The following is a 23285-nucleotide window of genomic DNA, read 5'->3' as shown; positions in this document are numbered from 1 at the left end:
AAAGTCATATATATAAATTAATCTTCTTTGTGTGAATTACATATAAACATTTCTATTATTATTACGTAATAATTTAAAATGACTAGCTCCAAAAATTGTATCATATAATCAATTAAAAATATATAGTTGATACCTCAATGAAAAATATGAAAGAAGAAAAAAAGAAAAAGAGAAGTCTAATATTATATGCTATTGCACTTTCCATCCAAACAAACTATATACATATAATTTATACAAAGTGTAAGCATATAATTTAATTTATTAGAAATGATGAACATTTATTTTCTAATCGGTTAAGGAAGAGAGTGGATGTTTCACTTTTCAGGTTTTATTGAAATAATAAAGCAAGACTAATGTGAAATTAATATATAGTGCATAAATTAATAAATAAAATAGAGAAAACTTAAACGCAATAACGATAAAAGCCAAAAACAGGAGAAGAAATATAAATAACATCAATATATATTATAATTTTTTTTGACATTTTTTCTAATCTTTTTCAATTATTTTATTTTATAAAATCATCTTCTTAATTCATAATTCTTCAATTATATAAATTTAAATCTTAATTAATTTAATAATGTCTATAACTCTTAACCTTTCATATTCATAGCCTTCAAATATTTAATATACAAATTTACAACTCCTTAAAATGACACTTATAAAATCCTATTTTGAGACATGTATGATAATTACCACAATAATATTGTAATAATAGGAACAATTGTATTAGTGTTGTAAAAAATTATTCAACTCTTGGTACTTTTCTACAATCGTTGCATACATGTATTCTTTTTTTAAAATTATTTTATTTTATTTTTATTGTAAAAGTAAAAATAAAAATGAAAGTTTAAATTTTTTTTTAATATTAATGGATCTTATGTGACACAAATATGTAGTAAATGAATGCAGTACGAGCATCAAATATCGAAAAAAAAATCTCTAACTTTTGAATCTCGGGCATAAATATGTTCGAATGTAATTCAAGTATTTTTTTTCTCACCATGATTTAGCACAAATATATTTTGATTTGTTTATTTTTTATTATAGAGTCATTTATACAAAAAAAAAAAAAAAAAGTCATGTAATTTATGATCAAGTAGATTTAGTATTGTTGGTTGAACCAATAATACTATGATAATTAGATTGTTACTTAACTGAAGCTTTTCATATCAATTTTTATGTTTTCATCTTTTTTATCAACAATTTTAAATTGAAAATGCAGCATGAGATTTTTAGCAATTTTTTTGAATAGATAATATCAGAATTGTAACTTAATTTGTATTTCTCTCTTTTATTATATTATTTTAAAATATATTTAATAATATTTTTATATCCGTGCGAAGCGCGGACAAGTACACTAGTTATTATATATATCTATATGTATGTTATATCAACAAAAAATTTCACATATATGGATGCCATGTGACATAAGAGATGTGTTTTTAAATTACCTAATTAAGTAGAAGGGTGTTTTTAAGATTGTCAATACTTGAGGGACAAAAGTAATATTTTACATCAAATTAAGGGGTGTTTTCAATACTTATCTCAATAAAATAGAGAAAAGACATAAATTACGCCCTAAAGTTGTATCGAAAAGTCAGTTACACGCTTTAACTATTAGGTCGACCTATACACACCTTAAGTACTCAAAACTCAAAAATGTATTTATTTACCCCTTCCATCATCCAAACTCAGATATTATGTATAGCGTGAGAGTCACGCGCCTTCTAGTGAAGCCACATATTAAATGACCCCCAACTCGATTCATTTCATCCAAACTCATTTCATTTCACTCAAATCTATTTTATTTTATTCACCCGTTTAATTTCTTCAAGAACATCAAAACCTAATCGACAATTTCAATTGTAAATCGAAGAAACTGCTAAAGATTTCTTCGATTTTATAGTGTTTTTGAGTCATCTTACCAGTGTTAATCGTTTAATCAAGGTTTTACTGTCATATTGGGAGAAATTTGATGGTTATAATTGAGTTCATCATTTGGTGGAAGAAAATCGGCGGTTACTAGGGTTTGGTGAAGCATTTATTGTGTCGTCATCTCCATTTCTAAAAGGTCAGCCACACATCTCATTATTTCTATTTTTCATACGATTTAGCCTAGGATTTTTTTGTCTTTAATATTTTGTCAAGTTTGCAATATTTCATCCATATTGATGATTCCCCTTTAGAGTTGTATGTATTTTGTAGTGGTTGAGGGTCAACTGTGATTGAAAAAATTAATTTGTTAACATCGCGTTTTGATATATTAACTTTGTTGAAACAAGATAAATCTGCCTCGATACATTGCTCAACATTCCGATATATCATGTCTAGATACATCTTTGTTGATATAAAACACACACGTCCCGATACATTGCGTAAGCGTGATGTATCCGAGAATAAGAGAGAGTGGGAATTCTTGTAATTTTATTAACTGATAGAAAATTTTAAAGAATATGGTAAAATAAATTTTGTATTTAAGTAATTTTTTCAATTTTTTTATATTAATACGGTAGAAAACTAATTTTTTGGTACTTTTTTTTATTACAATGTATCGTCTATATTTACCTTTAATAGCTAAAATCACCCCATTACTCTTCTCCCTTCTCTAGCCAACCTCGCGTCGCCGGAGATGACTTCTCCAAGGATGCTTATGTTTTAGTTGGTTCACATATACAAAGATCTGGCCAATATATTTCACTTTCGCCGCTAAGTTTTGGTATTTCCCCTTATGAAATATTAGCAAACTGTAACTCGATGCCACGTTCAGATCTGATCAGAAAATCTCCATTTACGTTCAGATATTACTCTAATATGACTTCAATAAAATTCTAGTAAATAAGAGATAATTGTGGAGAAAATCTAAAACGAAAAATGTTTTGCGCGCAACTGAATTGTACAAGGTACCCCAAACATCTTCTTCCTCCTCTATACTTTAGACTTGTATTGTTGTTCATGGTCTTCTATATTGTAGTGAAGTTTGTGGAGGGGATGCCCTTTGAAAGAATTTCTCACTTCCTTCTACTTCGTTTGGTTTGAATTCAAAATTATGATGGGATAAATTATGTTTAGATTATTTTTTATTGAGTGTTTGTTTTGTTGTATTTAAAATAATAGGCTTTGCATAAATTTTAAGAACAATTTATTTGTTTACAAAAGTAAACTTCATGAATGTGAAAAGTGATGTATAAAAAAGGTTTAAAAGGATATTTTTGTCATTTACTTATTTTATCCCGGAATAAGTTATCTCGGGATTACTATATCATTCAAGGGATGAATGGGATAACTTATCCTGGTACTAATTATTAATCTCAGAATAAGTATACCGGACATGCCAACCAAACAACAAATTAAGTGACACTACAATTTAATCCCACGACTATTTTATGTAATCCTTCACACCAAACGGCCATTTAAACATGTAGGACTGCCCTAACGGCTGTCGCAAATTGAAGTATTGTATTGGTCTTACTTGAGTTGCGTGACATTATTGATACAACATAAACATTTGCTTTACTTGGATGATCGACCACGTAAGCTATTCACCCATTTCACTTTTTTGGAGTGACTCAGTGGTTTGGGCTTGAGACTTTCATGTTGGAGGTCTCAAGTTTGAAACCCTTTGCCAGCGAAATCAAGGGGTTTGCCTAGTGCGGATTAATCTTTTCTATGTGGTTTGCGAGATATTGCATAGAAGCAGGGGTTTTACCCTATGTGCACCCAAAGAGTAGCGGTTAAGGGTTTATCTTGTTATATATATATAAAAAAAAAAGGTATTGAGCCATTTCTAACAGTAACAAAGGATAATTCTTATAAATTTTACTACTCAATGTCATTGTTAGGTAGATAATATTGTGATTGCTTCTTCAAGAGTTTTGATTTATGTACTTAGTCCCTTCTATCATAATTATGAACTCTACTAGGTGAAGTACTATTGACTCTTTTATCTGCATATATCAGCAATATTCTTATTTTTTGGTATCAATAATGTCACTCAAGTAACACCAAACCACTAACATACAAAAAAAAATTAAAAAAAATTAAAAGAGACACATTTTGTTGGACTCTATTCTTTCTTTTTCAATTATAATTACAGTTGTTGTTGATTCTTCATTTCCAAAACAAAATGATTCAAGTAGGACCCCTACTGTTTTTGAAGTCTAGTAGTATGCTTTTGGTGACCAAGAAAGCCATTGACATATTTTACAATAATTCTTATGACAAGTGAAGTAGAGCTTTATGAAACTTCTTAATTCACCAAAACATTCATCTTTCATTTTGTTTCCATTTCTTCATCTTATTACCACACCTACACACAATAAGTGTTTTTTTTCCGGAGTTACAATTGAATCCATGTCATCATCTTCCTCTTTTGCGAGTAATTCACAACACTATCCTCGATGGAAGTATGATGTCTTTCTGAGTTTTAGAGGTGAAGATACTCGAAAAACATTTATGAGTCACTTGTACGAAGGTTTGAAAAACAGGGGAATATTCACCTTTCAAGATGATAAACGACTAGAGCATGGCGATTCGATCTCAGAAGAACTCTTGAAAGCTATTGAAGACTCTCAAGTTGCCATACTCATTTTCTCAAAGAATTATGCTACATCGAGGTGGTGCTTGAATGAACTAGTGAAGATCATGGAATGCAAGAAGGATGAAAATGGAAAAACAGTCATACCAATCTTCTGTGATGTGGATCCTTCAGATGTTCGGAACCAGAGGAAGATCTTTGCAGAAGCCTTTGCCAAACACGAATCGAATTATAAGGATGATGTTGAGGGGATGCAGATGGTGAACGGATGGAAGATTGCCTTAACTGCTGCCGCAAATCTAAAAGGATATGATGTCTGTGATGGGTGAGTTAAAAACACATAATTACTTTTAATGAAAAAAGAAAACGAATAATTTCTATTCAAATTTGGATGCTTTTGTGAATCCTAGATATATTCTACTATAGAGCAAAGAATCTATACCTCCAAAAGGTGAATTAATTAACAGAATCAACACTTAATTAATTTGTCATATTTACCAAATTTAAAAGGTGGAAATTAGATCAACATATTTTTGAGCTAAGAATACTGAATGCACTGTCTTATTTCATTGATTATCATTTAGACATAAGAAATGTATTTATATTTTTTTCCGGTAAAGAGAATGATGGTAGATTATATATGTTTATATCAGTAAGAAAGCATAGTCCTATCAATTTAATTAGAGAGAACACCTAAAAATCCTCCTAAACAATTCGAGTTTTGCAACTTTCATACTTTACTAATAGAGTAATCGTATTTATTTTCCACTATCAATCTTTTTATTTATGTAGGATAGAATCAGAGAATATTCAGAAAATTGTCGACCACATCTCTTCCAGATTATGCAAGAGTGCTTATTCTTTATCGTCTTTGCAAGATGTTGTGGGAATAGATGCTCATTTAGAGAAACTAAAATCCCAACTTCAGATAGAAATCAATGATGTTCGGATTGTAGGGATCTGGGGAATAGGTGGAGTCGATAAAACAACAATAGCAAAATCCATCCTTGATACTCTATCTTATCAATTTGAAGCTGCTTGTTTTCTTGCAGATGTTAAAGAAAATGCAAAAAATAATCAACTGCATACCTTACAAAATGCCCTTCTCTCTGAACTTTTAAGAAAAAAAGATGATTACGTCAATAATAAATATGATGGGAAGTGCATGATTCCGAGCAGACTTTGCTCTAAGAAGGTGCTGATTGTGCTTGATGACATAGATCATAGTGATCACTTGGAGTATTTAGCGGGTAATCTTGGCTGGTTTGGTAATGGCAGTAGAGTTATTGTAACAACTAGAAATAGACATTTGATAGAGAAGGATGATGCAATATATGAAGTGCCTACACTACCTGATCATGAAGCTATGCTATTGTTCAATCAACATGCTTTCAAAAAAGAAGTTCCAGATGAGCATTTTAAAAAGTTCTCGTTGGAGGTAGAAAATCATGCTAAAGGCCTTCCGTTAGCCCTCAAGGTGTGGGGTTCTTTGTTGCATAAGAAAGGCCTAACTCAGTGGAGAAGAACTGTAAACCAAATAAAGAAAAACTTGTAGTTCAGAAATTGTTAAAAAGCTCAAAATAAGTTATGACGGGTTGGAGTCTGAAGAGCAAAAGATATTTCTAGATATGGCATGTTTCTTCCGAGGAATTGAAAAAGAAAGTCATAAAAATCCTTGAGAGCTGTGATTTTGGAGCTGAATACGGATTGGATGTCCTGATTGACAAATCACTCGTGTTCATCTCTAAATATGGTACGATTCAAATGCATGACTTGATACAAGATATGGGTAAATATATTGTGAAAATGCAAAAGGATCTGGGTGAATGTAGCAGACTATGGGATGCCGAAGATTTTGAAGAAGTGATGGTCAACAATATGGTATGTAGCTAAACAATGCAATAATATTCAATTTCTTGTTTATATATTCCAAAAAAACATATAGGTTCGATTCCAATCATTTATTTCTCTTGCTTCCCATTCTCATATGTGAGTCATTTTAATAGTTTTTGTGGAAGATGCAAAGTAATAATTATTGTCTAACACAACTAATTCATCAAGGAGCCAGTTTGATTAATGTTGCCTAATTCATTTTCTTAAGTTATTAAGCTATGAAGTAGTCTAGTATCACTTAAACTGTTTAATCCAATTTCATTTTTTGGATAACATGAAATTTGTATGACATTTTATACATAATAAGTTATTTTACAGGGTACCAAGGTAATCGAAGCAATCTGGTTTAGTTATTGTCAACAATTATGCTTTAGCAAAGAGGCCATGAATAATATGAAAATGCTTAGGATATTGTACATATGTTGGGACAAGAAATGGTTCCAAGATCGCTTTACTTCCCATGATGGCTCTGTTGAGTACCTGCCCAATAACTTGCGTTGGGTTTTCTGGAATTACTATCCTTGGGAGTCATTGCCAGAAAATTTTGAACCCAAAAGACTTGTTCATCTTGAACTTTTTCAAAGTGAACTACATTATTTATGGAAGGGAACAAAGGTACAATAGTTAAATTCTTGTTTATTTTAATTATTCTCATATCTATTAGAGTGAATGGTGACAAATGCAAGAAGTGTCTAGTTTTTGCGACTTTCATATCTAAACTATCAGGTGTGCGAGTTTCCTACCTGAACAATCACCAAACGTTTATCAAAAAACATCCTAATTCAAATGGCGTTACTCACTTTTTGTGTAAGGGAGTAAATTAAACACAATGGTCATTTGATACATAGATAGCCCAGTAGCCAAATCTAAATCACGAGCAGCACCCTAATTCTCATGCTTTTTGTGTTTTGATTAGCAGCATTTGTCTTCTCTAAGGACGCTAGATCTCAGCTGCTCTAGAAGCCTAATGCGAACACCAGATTTCACGGGGATGCCAAATATGGAGTATTTGCTTCTGTGGAACTGTAGTAATCTTAAAGAGGTTCACCATTCCCTGGGATGCTGTAGAAAAATCATTTGGTTAAATTTGAGTGATTGTGAAAGCCTTAATACGTTTCCATGTGTTAACGTGGAATCTAAGGGGTTCCTCTAGTTTAGAGAAATTTCCAGAAATCCTTGGAAGCATGAAGCCGGACTTAAAGGTTAAGATGAGAAACTCCGGGATTAAGGAATTACCATCATCTATAATTCAGCACCACGCTCGTCATACAGTGCTACATTTGAGTGACATGAATAAATTACTTGTAGCTCTTCCAAGAAATATTTGTAAGTTGAAAGGTTTGGTGAAGCTAACTGCTCAAAACTTAAAAGCTTTCCAGAAGAGATAGGTGATCTAGAAAACATGGTGGAGCTTGATACCACATTCACTCTAATTTCACAACCTCCGTCTTCCATCGTCCGTTTGAACAAGCTTAATATCTTGAATTTTCAGAAACAAAAATCAGAAGTAGGCCTCAATGATGGAGTGTTCTTTGTGTTCCCTCAGGTGAATGAAGGGTTACACTCATTGGAATATTTGGATCTCAGTTACTGCAATTTAATAGACGGAGGACTTCCGAAAGACATTGGATGCTTATCCTCTTTGAAAGAGTTGTATCTCAGTGGAAATAATTTTGAGCACTTGCCTCGAAGCATAGCCCAACTTGGAGCTCTTCAATCCTTGGACGTATCAGATTGCAAGAGGCTTACACATCTGCCAGAACTTCCACCAAAATTAGATACAATTGGAGCAATGATTCAATCTGTAATTCGTTGTTTCAGAATATCTCATCATTGCAGCATCACATCGCTGCTTCAGATTCCTTGTCACTACGAGTGTTTACCACCAAGGGGAAGAATATCCCAAGTTGGTTCCACCATCGAGGAACTGGTAGAAGCGTATCAGTCAGTTTGCCTGAAAATTGGTATGTACGTACGTGATAGCTTCTTGGGATTTGCTGTATGTTACTCTGGCAGCTTAATTGACACCAAAGCATACTTGATCCCCTCATGTAATCGGATGTCATGTATGACACAGAAACTTTCCGCATCCAGCTATTCAAAATGTGTTCTAGAACCTATGATTCATTTTTTCTTGGTACCTCTTGCTGGCTTATGGGATACATATAAAGCAAATGGAAAAACACCAAATGACTATGGGATTATTAGCTTATTTTTTGAAGAAATGAAGGAGTTTGGATTTCGTTTGTTGTATAAAGATGAGCCTGGGCTTGTGGCCTTGAATCGATATGATAATAGTGAACGCCATGACTTCGTGACTAATGAAGCCAGCTGTTCCTCTTCAGAAACTTTGCAGCTCTTTCCCACAAGTCCAGGATTTTAGCTTAAATATAGGTATTCTATGACATCTTGCGACTTTCATCATATCTTAGTGCTCCATTTGTATTCATTTACTATGCAAGCCATTATTCTGCTTTTTTAAAAACCAAGTATCAGATATTGTCTTTGTTGTATGGTTTTCATGTCGAAAGATGTATGGTGTTAAGATTGTAATTCAAGTATTAATTATATTTGTTCCCCTGATCATGTCATCCTGCTGATGAAGATTCATTTGTACTTCTTCTCATTAAGTCCAGAGAAGAAAAGGCAAATGTTTGTTAGTCCCAAAGTAGCCGCTGATCCATGGCTACAAAACTTACTAATAGTTCCATTTTGTATGCTCTTTAATTGTTACATTTGGAGGTATCCCTGTCTTAACTTTTAAAAATAAAAATATCTCTCTTGTTATGGTAGGGATCGGAGTTGGACGTGGAGGAGGCTGGAGTACAAGGCGAAGTTCGTGAAGGTGGAAAATGAGTAACAAAGTTTTTGTGTCAATTTGCCTCTTACATCAGATAATAGCAGAAGTCCTACATTATTATACCAAATGTTACTTACAAGTCCTTTCCTCTGAAAACTGTTTGCACTAATTCATGGTTAGATGTGATGTGATCGTTTCAAATTAGGAATGTGCTATCGTTTTTATCTGCTGCTACTTTTTGTAGAAATTGATCTTGATAAGGTAATACTAACATCTATATCTTGATTACTTATTATAAGTGGTTCCAATCTTTTGGATTTGGATTATTTTTGCAATGCATAATGTAGATACATTATTTGAGAACAAAATTACATATGGTACTTCCCCTGTTTGTAGCTAGATTCTTGTGGTGAGAAAGAGATTCGCGAAAGAACTTTGGGTGGGATCTCTCATCTTTGTAGAGGTGACGGGACAGCTCTTTTAGACCTGAATACCTAGTTTCATTTTGAAATATCCCACCTTATCTCGCATACCAAATGACCCATAGTATTTTGAAGTCAACTCGTCTGCTTTAGGTGACGAAGAAAGCCATTATTAAGATATCTTACAATTTCAAAGATATCTTAAGTAGAAGGCCATCTAATCACTTTCCATTTGTCCCAAGAAAAATAGGACCCATAGTGCTGCTTTAATGCTTTTGGTGGGTCAGCTACCCATATAATTGATGTGGGACTTGTCTCATTCGTATCATCATTTTTATTTCTTACTTATCACAACCCCATCTATCCACACGGTTTTTCTTCTTCTCAAATTTCCACGAATTAACTAAATCCATGACATCATCTTCTTCTTATAATTATGCGAGTAATTCATTGTACGGATCTGGATGGAAGTATGATGTCTTTCTAAGTTTGAAAAGTGAAGATACTTGGAGAACATTTACAGGTCATTTGTATCAACAATTGAAAAACAAGGGAACATTATTAACCTTTCAAGATGATATGCCGCTAGAGGATGGTGATTCCATCCCAGAAGAACTCTTGAAAACTATCAAAGAGTCTCAATTTATCCTCGTCGTTTTCTCAAAGAGTTATGCTACATCAAGATGGTGCTTGGATGTACTAGAGAAGATCATGGAATCCAAGGATGAATACGGACAAACTGTCATACCGATATTCTATGATGTGGATCCATCAGAAATTCGAAAGCAAAGGGAGAGCTTTGCTGAAGCATTTGACAAATACGAATCAAATTATAAGGATGATGTTGAGGGAATGCAGAAGGTGCAAAGATGGAGGACTGCCCTAACTGAAGCAGCCAATCTCAGAGGATATGATATCCGCCAATGGTGAGCCAAAAAAAAAAAATATGCAATAATTTATTATGTGTACTCTATACGGTAGAAATACTTAATTTATCATCAATCTTCTTTCTTATTTTTCTTTTTGTAGGACTCGATCAAACTGTATTCAGCATATTGTTGATCAAATTTCATCCAAATTATGCAAGACTTAAATTCCACCATTTTTGGTAAGAAATGTTATGAAAAAACATGAAATTGGGGAATATTTGTATTGTCGCATGACGAATAAAAGTGATAGTTCTGTCCTTGTATATGTTTGAGCTTATAATCCAAGTCCAATTGAAAAAGAAGGATAATTTAGTTCTGCTTCAGCAATTTTTGATGAGCAATTCACTTTTCTCAATACAAACATATAAGCTGCTTTGTTTGGGTATTTTAAACCACATAAATAATGAACATTATCCTCGGGTTTGATGTCATAGATTAAGCCTGGATCACCTGTTCTTAACGGATTGACATGTCCTGCACCAGTGGCGAACAAGTCACTCTTTTCATCAAGATCAGCAGTCGTCATGATTGCTGATTTGATAGCAGCTGGAGACCAGTCAGGGTTTGTACATTTTACTAATGTTGCAATTCCAGATACATGAGGGCAAGACATTGACGTGCCAGACGCGATGTTAAAAGTAGACTTAGTTGGCCAAGCAGCAAGAATATTAACACCTTCAAGATTCCAGGACTTGCCCTGTTTGGTCCTCTGCCTGAAAAGCTCGCAACTTCTCGAGCAAAATCATCTTCAAATATGGTTCCTCTGAATAAAAATGTGGCGAGAGGATTTGATGTTGAATTTGTTGGGAATAAACCCGCAAAAGAAATAATATTTGCGGTAATATAAGCAATCAAAGCGGAACACAACAATGCGGTTAATCAACAAGAATAAAAAGAGCAATAATGACACCAAGATTTTACGTGGAAACCCTCCTGTTTTTGGTGCATTTTGAGAATGAAGAAGACTCTCCTTTTTATAGATAACAAGTGCAGTATTTTTCCAACTATGCTACAGAAGAAAAACATTTTTTTCTTCTTTGCAGCTTACCAACTTTTGAAAAAATCTGCACATGTATATTCAATACCTTCCAAATCTGCCAACCTTTAGACATTGTGAGATTTGGCAAATGGGGATGGACCCCCACAATCTCCCCCCTCCAAACCCATTCACCTGAAAGGGGTAGCTCTAAGTTTCTAGCTTGAGTGCATGCTGACAAGTTCTTTGCATAGCTCGAACTTGTCTCTTGATACCACCTTGGTCAGCATATCCGAAGGGTTTTCACTAGTAGGGATCTTCATGACATGCATAGATCCATCCTCTATCTTTTCACGAATCCAGTGATATCTCACGTCAATATGCTTCGTCCTTGCATGATACATGTGTTCTTGCTCAAGTCTATTGCACTTTGACTGTCACAATAGACGACATACTCTTTCTGATGCAATCCAAGTTCCTGAAGAAATCGTTTCAGCCATACCATCTCTTTGCCAGCTTCAGTAGCTGCAATATACTATGCCTTCGTTGTAGAGAGTGCAACACACTTCAGCAACTTTGACTGCCATGATATAGCTCCCCCTGAAAATGTAAACAAATATCTAGTAGTGGATTTTCTGTTATCGAGGTCACCTGTCATATCAGCATCTGTATAGCCCTTCAACATTGGATCAGACCCTTCAAAACACAAGTAGTCTCTTGTGGTACCTCTTAGGTACCTAAGTATCCACTTAACTGCCTCACAGTGATCTTTTTCAGGATTTTCAAGGAATCTGCTAACAACATCAACTGCATGAGCAATATCAGGTCTTGTACACACCATTGCATACATCAAACTCCCTACTGCTGAAGAATAAGGAACTTTGATCATTCCCTCTTTCTCCTCTTTTGTTGTAGGACACATCTGTTTGCTCAACTTCAGATGACTCGCAAGAGGCGTGCTAACAGGTTTAGCACTCTTCATGTTGAAGTGTTCTAGCACACGTTCAATGTACTTCTCTTGAGATAGCCACAACTTTCTTTTTGTTCGTTCTCGAACAATTTTCATCCCTAGAATTTGTTGTGCCGGGCCCAAGTCCTTCATGTCAAATGACTTGGACAAATCCCTCTTCAACCTTGCAATCAAATCTTTGTCTTGTCCTACAATTAACATGTCATCCACTTACAACAACAAAATAATAAAATTGTTGTCAGAAAATCTTTTAAAGTATACACATGGATCATAATATGTCTTTGTGTACGTTTGACTTTTCATGAAAGAGTCAAAAATTTTGTATCATTGCCTTGGTGCCTGTTTCAACCCATAAAGACTCTTATTCAATTTGCACACCATGTGTTTCTTTCCAGATACTTCAAATCCCTCAGGTTGCTCCATATAAATCTCCTCTTCCAAATCTCCGTGAAGAAATGCAGTTTTCACGTCCAATTGCTCCACTTCAAGATCTAGGCTGGCGCTAGGCTCAAAATAGTTCGAATAGAAGTCATTTTGACAACAGGTGAAAAGATTTCATCAAAATCAATACCTTTCTTTTGTTCGAAGCCTTTTACAACCAATCGAGCTTTATACCTGACCAACTTGCCATTTCCATCTTTCTTGAGTTTAAAGACCTACTTGCATTTAAGCAGTCTTTTACCTTTTGGAAGTTCAACTAGCTGGTATGTGTCATTTTTCTGTAGAGATTCCATCTCTTCTTGCATGGCTTTCATCCATTGGCTCTTTTCTGGATGAGTCAACATCTCTTTAAGACTTTCTGGCTCCCCATCATTGATGAGGACATACTCTGAGGAAGGGTACTTGGATGACTCTACCCTTTGTCTTTCTGATCTCCTCAGAGGTTGAGATTGTTCTTCTTCTTCCGGGTACTCCACTTGCTCGGTATTATCACCAAGTTGCTCCCCCTGCTCAACAATCTCATTAGGTTGCTCTTCATGTTCAACAACTTCATCGATCGTACTTTCTGCACTTATGGGACGGTTAGAAGTAGAAGGAATGGTAACAAGATTAAGGACTATACCATTTTTTTCCTTGGACATCTCAGATAGAGCATCGGCAGTTCCAACTTCACTTTCTCGGAAGATTACATCTCTGCTTCTGATGACCTTCTTCTTTACAGGATCCCACAACCTGTACCCGAATTCTTCATCTCCATATCCGATGAATATGCAGGGAACTGATTTATCATCTAGCTTGGTTCTCTGCTCCTTCGGTACATAAAAACTTTGCAACCGAACACCTTTAGGTGCGAGTAAGACATCTCCTTGTTGGTCCAAACTCTCTCCGGAATGTCAAACTCCAACGGAACTGATGGACTACGATTGATAAGATTACATGATGTCCGAACTGCTTCACCCCAGAATGACTTAGGTAATTTAGCCATTTTGAGCATGATTCTCACCTTCTCAACAATGGTGCGATTCATTCTCTCAGCTACACCATTGTGTTGTGGGGTTCCAGTAACTGTCTTTTCATGTCTGATTCCATGGTTTGAATAGTACTCTTCAAATTCTCTTGAAGTGTACTCACCTCCATTGTCAGTTTGGAGACGTTTTAGCTTCTGACCCGTCTCTCTTTCTACCAAAGCATGAAACTTTTGAAATACTTGAAACACCTGATCTTTGGTTTTCAAGATATAAACCCACAATTTTCGTGTAGCATCATCAATAAAGGTAACAAAGTATTTATTACCTCCCATCGATTCTATCTCCATTGGACCACAGACATCAGAATATACCAAATCAAGTATATTCAACTTTCTTTCAGATGATGTTTGAAATGAGACTCTATGTTGCTTACCAAATAACCAGTAGTTACAAGGTTTTATCATTGTACCTTTGGCAAAAGAGATGAGTGATTTTTTGGAAAGAATTTGCAATCCTTTCTCGCTTATATGACCCATTTTTCTATGCCACAAATCTGCAGAAATCTCTTCGTGAGCCGCATTCAATTCACCTTGGCATATTTCTGCATTTGTCCTGTACAACGTGCCACGAGCAACTCCTTTTGCAATCACCAATGCCCCCTTTGGTGAGTCTCCATTTTTTATTTGCAAAGTAGTTCTCATATCCATCTCGATCCAAAGCAACTCCCGAGATCAAGTTCATCCGCAAATCAGGTACGTGACGCACATTTTTCAAAACTAATGTGCATTCGACATTTGTCTTTATGCAAACGTCTCCGATCCCCACAATCTTTGAGTAACTTGTGTTACCCATTTTCACATTGCCAAAATCACCTGCTACATATCTGCAAAAAACATCTCTTACTGGTGTGGCATGGTCAGATGCTGCTGTGTCGACCACCCATTCCGACTCTACACCTGCCAAGTGCATGCATTCCTCTTCCTCATTTATGAGGAGAACAACATTGTCATTATTTTGCACCATGGCAGCTGTGTTGTCATCATTCTTCTGGCCGCTGCTTTCTCCTTTGCTTCCTTTTAGATTCGAACAATCTCTTTTGAAGTGACCTAGTTGTTCGCAATTGTAGTAATTTCTGGCCTTTGATTTTGATTAGACCTTAAACTTTCCACGAGCTCCGGATCTACCATAGTTGCTTGAACTCCTTTGGTAAATTCTGCCTCTACTTTATGTGATGAGAGCCTGTCCGTGATTTTCAGGCTTTTTTCTCATCTTCTCATTAAGCAGAAGGGCTGATGTGACATCTTTCAACTCAATAGAGTCCTTACCATGTAAGATGGTTGTTGCCAAATTATCATAAGAAGATGGCAACGAGTTTAGGAGCACTATGACTTTATCTTCCTCCTCGATCTTTACTCCGAGGTTTCCTAGTTGCGTGATTAGTCCATTAAGCACATTTAAATGGGACAAAAAAATTGTACCTTCACCCATTTATAGGGCGTATAACTGCTTCTTTAGGTACAATTTATTTGTTAGCGTTTTGGACATGTATAGATTTTCTAACTTTGTCCAAATGCCACATGCACTCTTCATCGATGATGTTATTAACCACATTATCTGTTAAGTGCAACCTTGTTGCACTAGCAGCCTTTTCATCCATTTCTTCCCAATTCCCAAGTTTCATGGATTCGGGCTTTTTGGATTTGCCGCCTAGTGCCTTATGCAAACCCTGTTGGATGAGCAAGTCTCTCATCCTTCTCTGCCATGTTGAGAAACCGCTATCACCGTTGAATTTTGCTACCTCGTACTTTAGTCTAGACATTTATTTTTTCACTGAGTATAGTACGATAAGCTGCAAAAATATTTCTGTAAATGAGCAGAACATGTGCTCTGATACCAATTGTTGGGAATAAACCCGCAACAGAAATAATATTTGCGGTAATAAAAATAATAAAAGCGGAACACAACAATGCGATTAATCAACAAGAATAAAAAGAGCAATAATGACACCAAGATTTTACGTGGAAACCCTCCTGAATAAGGGAAAAACCACGGCCCGAGAGGAGCAACTGATATCACTATAGTAAGGATTTTTACACTTGTACGTCTGAGTAAAAACTCCAAAGACCACTACACACTTCAAAAGAAATAACACTCTTTTGATTTTTCCACCTCACTACAATATCGCTCACACTCTATTTTTTTCCTCACAGACTAAATTCCTTTGTGATGCCTCACTCTTCTTTTCTCTCCTTTGTTTTTGGTGCATTTTGAGAATGAAGAAGACTCTCCTTTTTATAGATAACAAGTGCAGTATTTTTCTAACTATGCTACAAAAGAAAAACATTTTTTTCTTCTTTGCAGCTTACCAACCTTTGAAAAAATCTACACATGTATATCCAAGGGCGGAGCTACAGCCTGATAAGGGTGTGCACGTGAACACCCTTCGTCGGAAAATCACACTATTTACGTAAGCCAAAATTTATTAAATACAAATATATAATTCATTTTGCACAACCTTAACATTAATAGAGGCTTTGGCGCAATGGAAAGGATGTTCAAAAGGAATGTTGAGGTTGCCAATTCGAATCTTGTTGCTATTATTTTACTTCTTTTGTTTGGCAAATCATACAATCCTTTGTGGGTCCACCTAATCTCAAGTTACTCTCTATTTTATATTTATTTTCTCCATTTCAATTTATATGACATTGATAATTATTGGGCTTTATATTATTTTTTATATAATTTTTAAATATATAAATTTTGTTTCAAAAGCTATTATTTCTAAATTCACGGTCTAAGTTTAAAAATTTTAATCTCAAAATTTTAAGTATGCTACATAAATTGAAAAAGGGAAAATAATAAATTTAACTCAAACCTTAGTTTGGATATATATATTTGTAATTATAAAATAATAGTTTAAATGAGTTTCTACTTAAATGAATTAGAAAAGAAGGTTATATGCAATTACATTTCTCCATTTCCTCTACGTAGGTCATCCGGAGGTTTGAAAAAAATAATTCATAAGGGTTAATTTTTTCATAGTTTCATAATTGAATTTGGAGATTTGAAACTTTTAATTAGAATTTTCACATTTTCTATTAGAATAAAAGAAACTTAATATATATACATTGAAATAAAAAAGTAGTGTAATCGATAGGTTGAAAAGTAACTTTAAATTTAAGTAAAAATTAATAATTTTTTTTTTTGAATATGTGCATGTGTTCAATAAAATCTCGACCCATTCATTATAAAACTATTATTTCAATTGATATAACTTATCATGTATTTTTGAAAGCAAACCAAATTAGAGATTTTTTTCCAGACGTTGTGTTTAGTGGAAAAAAATTAATTGACGGTGTTGATAGTAAAGTTGTTAGGTATAACAAGATGGATATAAATCCATACCAAAAAAATTTGTTTGTTGCCTTCAAAAAATTTGCACACCCTTTATAAAAAGTCTAGCTCCGCCACTGTGTAGTATATCCAATATCTTCCAAATCTGCCAACCTTTTGACATTGTGAGATTTGGCAAATGGGGATGGACCCCACAGAATTCATGTACGATATAATCTTTAGTCCATCTGTATAGCTGACATGTGCTGCTGGAACAACATGTGGTTCGGCAGAGAGTGAACCCGTGCAATTCATCGTTCACGAGTATCATTCCAGCACCACCAGCATTCTTCACATAATGTCCCTTACCAATTCTAGAAATATTACCATCAGATACACACAAAACAATTTTTCCTTTAACATCTATATTCTCCAATGACTCTGCGCTGCAAAATGCATCACTGACATTTCTAATCAGTGGTAACATTGTCTCGGAGAAGTCTTTGGGCTGGAATCCTGATTCCCCATAAATTTCTTTTCCATCACCAAGACGTACTGTGACTCTTAGTTTTCTATCAGTAGTGCTTGCACCAACGGTGAGTAGCCATGGATCTCGATTATTTACCGTGCCTGGTAGTGGACCTGTATTGCCAGCTGAGGAGGTGACGAGAATTCCCTTTTGCATTAGCAGTAATGCACCTTCTGCAATAACGTCTGACATCCAAAATTGGTTAGACTTTGTGCCAATGGAAATAGATAGTACATCAACCCCATCTTCGATTGCAGCATATATTGCAGCCAATATATCGGTCTCAGGATAACCAATACTTGAGCAGACTTTATACATAGCAATGTGTGCTAGCGGTGCCATTAGCCATGCCTAAAACGTTGGCCCCATTCACAAAATTTCCAGCAGCAATGCTTGAAGTATGTGTACCATGACCATGTTCATCCAGTGGTATCCCATATTACCCGATTCATGGAAACATCTTGCTCCAATGAGTTTGTTGTTACAGGACGACCGAGAGTAGAATTCACACTTGCCCTTCCACCTAGCGGGGGGAGGGAGCACTCCTTGGTCATGGAAGGATGGATGATCCGGCGTAATTCCAGTGTCTAAAACTCCAATTATCATACCTTTTCCATAATTTGATTTTTCCCACAAGCTTCCTGATGATCCTTTGCTCTGTTGTAGCCCCAGCCCCCAAGAAATTTGTTGTATGAGTGGTTTGTGGATGAAAAAGTTTCCGTGATCGGACTGATAGGATCCCTTCCTTGTCTTTCAAAGCTGCAACTTCTTCTGAAGTTAGCATAGCAGCAAAGCCATTTAGGACATTGCGATAGGAGTAAACAATGCATGACGATTCGTGTAGGTCCAAAAACGAATTGTGCCATTTATGCAAATCTTCAAAATTCGAGTCATGAGGTGATGACTTAAGATGTACAATGTAAATCTCTCTGTTATTATCATGGCTTGCAAATATAAGTAAGGAGTGAAGAAAAAGTATGGAAAGAATCACGGTTAGATTAGAAGTTTGGAAACAATACTTAGTCATGGATGCTAATGGTGCACTTACGTGAGAAGGAAAATAATTTGTTCACAAACTATAAAATAAGTAGGAAGAACATTTTTTATAAATAGTAAACATATTTTCGTCAAAATTCAGAAAGTTCCATCGGAAACCTTGCATGCGTAAATGCCCCAGGGGGTGTCGGAAGGGGAGGGGCACTACTCGCTACAATTTGCTTTAGTTACAACAGAAGAACATCAAGCAACGCGACAAGGAGCACCAAATTTCTGTGTTGTCCAGCAAAACATGTATACTTTGGTTGCAGGATTTGAGAGAGGAATCTTACTATGCACTCGGAGTGGCTGAGATTGGCTTGCTTCTTGCTTGATCATTTTGTGAAATTGCTTTGTTTAAGTTACCATTTCTGGTTCCTCTATGTATAACTTCTCATTTGATTTCGAAGCAGGCACAAAAGGATCCTGCATCCACAAGGCCAGTTAGAAATATTAGAGAGTTAATAGTCGCGACAACTTGGTAACATGTACTTGAGATAATCAACAGCTATGTAATAAACTATATATGAACCTGGAAAGTCAGACTTCACACGGAAGTATGCCGATTACTGAATCCAACAAACTGACCATGCATTCAGTTCAAGCACTCACGATGATCATAAAGGCACCGGGTGGAGGGTGGCCTATCCAACAATCCAAGCTGCAAAGTTACATACTGTAGGCAAATAGTAAAATATCTCAAGTTAGTTGAATGGAGAATAACAAGTAATTCTATATCACTTCAAAGAAGATATAAGCTATTTCATCATGTCAAGAGATCTAAAAGGAGTGACCCAAGCTTGAATATCGAAATTTATTTAAATGCTACATATTCAAATAGAAAAGGAACTTTGTTTCATCAAACCAGTTTATCTCTCACAAGTCACAACCTTTAAATTAAGACAGAGAAGCCATTACGAATTTTCAATAACTTATCATAAATTTAAAAAATTCAATTACAGTTTGCAAAATGTTTCTAAGTTCATTACTGTACACCCAGCCAGCCTAGAAAGTGGAGAAAATAACTATAACTTTTGTTGTTACTGAATGAAATCCAACTAACAATTGCATTACTGCAATGCAGACTGACTTCATTTCATGTGAAAAGTAGTACCAGTAGCCAGAGCAAATCATTAAAGAGGTAAAGTCTAAAAACCCGAGCTTTCTTCTCATTAACCATGTTGTCGAAATCTTACAGAGAACTTTTACAAGCCAGATTTTCCTGAGTTCAATGCCTATCTTTTCTTGTAGTTTTTTCTCTTAATACAGAAGTTCAATTCCACCTGATAAACATAGCAAGGTATAAAATATCTTCATCCTCACCTTTCTACACAAGATTCACATTTGGAACATAACCTTCTATGGTCATCTCCTCGTACAACAAGTCTAGTGCTTGTTGAATCCCATCTACGATTGGATGTGACGAATCACCAGCACGAAATTCAACAAGTTGAGAATCCATCTCAATCCAGCTACAGCCTGGAATTTTAGTCACACCTTTCTGTCTCATTAATTGTCTCATCCTTGCTGAATCATCCCACCTTCGGAGGTTTGCATATATCTTGGATGATATTATATAATTACCCGAATTTGACGGTTCCATCTCAAGGAGTAGCTGCATCACTCGTTCCCCGACATCAATATTTTTGAGCTTTTGACAGGCACCAAGCAATGCACCAAGTAAAATTTCATCTGGTTTTTGAGGCATCTTCTCAATGAAATCCCATGCCTCATATACACGACCAGCACGGGACAAAAGGTCAACCATGCAAGAGTAATGCTCAACTTTTGGAACCAATCCAAATGATGAATTCATTATATCAAAGATGTGCTTGCCTTGATCAACCAAACCTGCATGTACACATGCTGAGAGTACTCCAACAAACGTGACATCATCTGGGCAGGCATCACTACTCTCGAGTGACATGCGCTCAAATAGGGATAATGCTTCTTGTGCTCTTCCGTGAAAGGCAAGAGCAGAAATCATTGCATTCCAAGAGACTTCATTTTTTCTAGGCATGCTTTCAAAAATTTGATACGCATCATCCAGTTTGCCGGATTTTGCATACATATCTATTAAGGCCGTAGCTACATATATGTCATGCCTTATTCCTCTTCTTGATGCATAGTCATCGATGCTTTTCCCGACATCCAGGGCTCCAATTGAAGCACATGCTGAGAGAACACTTACCAGTGTGATATTATTTGGGTTAACTCCTGCCTCCTTCATGGCATTGAACAAAGAGATTGTTTCATCAGACAACCCATTTTGTGCATACCTGTAATAAATATTATTCAGATCTGTGGAAGAGACTAATAAAGGAGAACAATAAATGGTTGTACTAGTAAAACAGAAAAACCTCAAAAAGACAGGACATAAATCACTGCAGGCTTCATATTTTTTATGCTTCAAAACGCAGTTATTCTTTTGGTTGTCTAAATGCGCATTCATTTGAAATAATGGATACCAAAAGAATTGGTAACTGCAAGAAACTAGCATAGATTTCACATAGAATTTGTTGAAAGGAGTACTGCAAGCCAGATTTGGATTTGGGGTATCCCTTGCACAAATAGAAAAATGATACAAACAAGGACAACTAAGCCTTAGTCCCAAGCAAGTTATGGTCGGTTATATTAATCCTCTCTTTTTTTCATAACACTGGTATTTGAGCTATGGTGTGCACCATGATTTATTCCATGGGGTATTTGCTACCTCGCACCATCACAATACCGATAACTCTGTCCACCAAGACTTTCGCAGATGGAAATCACCTAGTATATGTTTGCCTTCGCTGAGCATTGAACTTAAGGTCTCATGGTCCTCATTAAATCCTCACTTATCATGTTTCTCCTTTTTAACTCATCTCAAGCCAATATTATATGAATAAAGAGAAGAAGTTCTCGATATTTCTATTGACATAAAAATCTCAGATAGGGCTAAAACTCCTAGAAAGCATAAGATCTAAAGTAAGTATACTAAAATGATTAAAACATACTTCCAACAGTATTGGTATCGCCTATATAGAGCCTTTTTTACCCATTGTGACCAAAATGATGATCTCAATTAAACAAAACCTGACCATTTAATGCAAATAGAATGCAAACAGCCAAGGATATTAAACTGTTGAAATAAGTGTTTACCCTGAAATCATTGCATTCCAAGTGATGGCATCTTTCTTCCTCATGCCATCAAAGATTCTTCTAGCAGAAACCAAATCTCCACACTTCCCATACATGTTAATCAGAGCTGAACCAATAAAAGAATTCATCTCCATTCTCTTCCCCACAACATACTCCTCCACCCACTTTCCCAAATTCACATCCCCCAAATCCCCACATGCCACAAGAACACTCACAAGACTCCTCTCATCAGGTTCAAACCCATCATTCCTCATTTCCATAAACAATCCTACTGCCTCTCTCGAACAACCCGTTTGAGCATACCCCGAAATCATCGAATTCCACGAAACCAAATCTCTCTGTGAAATTTCATCAAACACCTTCCTTGCAAAACCCATCTTCCCAAAACGTGAATACATAGTAATCAAAGAATGACCAACATGAAAATCCACAAACAACCCATTTTTCACCACCTCACAATGAGCTAATCCACCAAGTTTCACAGCTAAAAGATTCCCACAACACATAAACACAAAAGGGTAAGTGAAATTATCAGTTTTCAAACCTAAAGACTTCATTTTGTGATAAAATTCTAAAGAAAGATCAAATTTTTGCCATGTTGTAGTTAACCCTCTTATCATAATGTTAAATGCATACTCATTGGGGCTATGAATATGTGAAAAAAGAAGAGAAGCATAGTCAAAATTCTTAAGGTCTATTATTCTTGAAAGCAAATAGTTGGCTTTGTCTATAGAGCAAATTAACATTTGGGTATGGATTTGTTGTACTTGTTTGATTGTAATGCATTTTTTCAAGAGGAATAAAAGTTGATAAGTAATGGGAAAACATTCTTGTTGATTATTGAAAGCTTGCTTTGTTGCTTCAATGGTGAAAAAGCGGGAGATTTTATATTGTTGGGGTTTAGCTCTAAGAAACATTGTTTGTCTATCTAAGAAGTGAGAAGTAGATGGTACTAGTACACAATTTTGGGTCGATATTTGGGCTTTCAAATTTACTATGGAAATTGGGTCTTACTTTGTTATGATTTGGTTCTAGACCATGTTCCTGACTAGGGATGTTCACGGTTTGGATAAAAATCGATCCAAACCGAAAAACCAAACCAAACTGATAAAATAAAATCGATTTTATTTGGGTTTGGTTTGGTTTGGTTTTAGATTTTTGAAAACCGATAGTATTTGGTTTGATTATGGTTTTATTCGAAAAAAACTGAAGAAATAACTGAACCGAACCGATGAATTATATACATATATTTTATTAATATACATACTTAATATATTATTTTTATAAACAATTTTAAAGATCTTATACATA

The 23285-nt window shown here is 35.3% G+C and overlaps 2 protein-coding genes and 3 pseudogenes across 3 annotated transcripts; 2 read left to right on the top strand and 3 right to left on the bottom strand.

The window, feature by feature from the left end:
* The first annotated feature begins 4059 nt into the window (after window positions 1–4059).
* Window positions 4060–9565, top strand: LOC102601142 (TMV resistance protein N-like; annotated as a pseudogene).
* A 102-nt stretch (window positions 9566–9667) lies between these two features.
* On the top strand, window positions 9668–11073 carry LOC102598824 (TMV resistance protein N-like). 2 transcript variants are annotated; one of them, XM_015305084.1, is made up of 3 exons: window positions 9668–10578; window positions 10682–10760; window positions 11016–11073. In XM_015305084.1, exons 1-2 carry the CDS (start codon window positions 10064–10066, stop codon window positions 10743–10745), a joined length of 579 nt encoding a protein of 192 aa, XP_015160570.1. In that variant the 5' UTR covers window positions 9668–10063; the 3' UTR covers window positions 10746–10760; window positions 11016–11073. The 2 variants fall into 2 exon arrangements, with proteins under 2 accessions (XP_015160570.1, XP_006366831.2); XM_006366769.2 differs by lacking the exon at window positions 11016–11073 and having other exon boundaries at window positions 10682–10893.
* LOC107057678 (subtilisin-like protease SBT1.2) lies at window positions 10837–11457 on the bottom strand (annotated as a pseudogene).
* Window positions 11458–17363: 5906 nt separating this feature from the next.
* Window positions 17364–20013, bottom strand: LOC102600800 (subtilisin-like protease SBT5.4; annotated as a pseudogene).
* Window positions 18843–23008, bottom strand: LOC102600475 (pentatricopeptide repeat-containing protein At2g34400). The gene is made up of 4 exons (XM_015305083.1): window positions 21975–23008; window positions 20157–21112; window positions 19366–19509; window positions 18843–19259 (listed from the first exon to the last, which is right to left on the bottom strand). The coding sequence occupies exons 1-2, from the start codon at window positions 22889–22891 to the stop codon at window positions 20161–20163; spliced, it is 1869 nt and encodes a 622-aa protein (XP_015160569.1). The 5' UTR covers window positions 22892–23008; the 3' UTR covers window positions 18843–19259; window positions 19366–19509; window positions 20157–20160.
* Window positions 23009–23285: the final 277 nt, after the last annotated feature.

This window comes from Solanum tuberosum, unplaced genomic scaffold (assembly GCF_000226075.1).
Source record: "Solanum tuberosum cultivar DM 1-3 516 R44 unplaced genomic scaffold, SolTub_3.0 scf00684, whole genome shotgun sequence".
In the NCBI taxonomy this organism is placed as follows: domain Eukaryota; kingdom Viridiplantae; phylum Streptophyta; class Magnoliopsida; order Solanales; family Solanaceae; genus Solanum; species Solanum tuberosum.
Note: the sequence above shows the minus strand (reverse complement) of the source record. Positions and strands in the feature narration are given on the sequence as shown.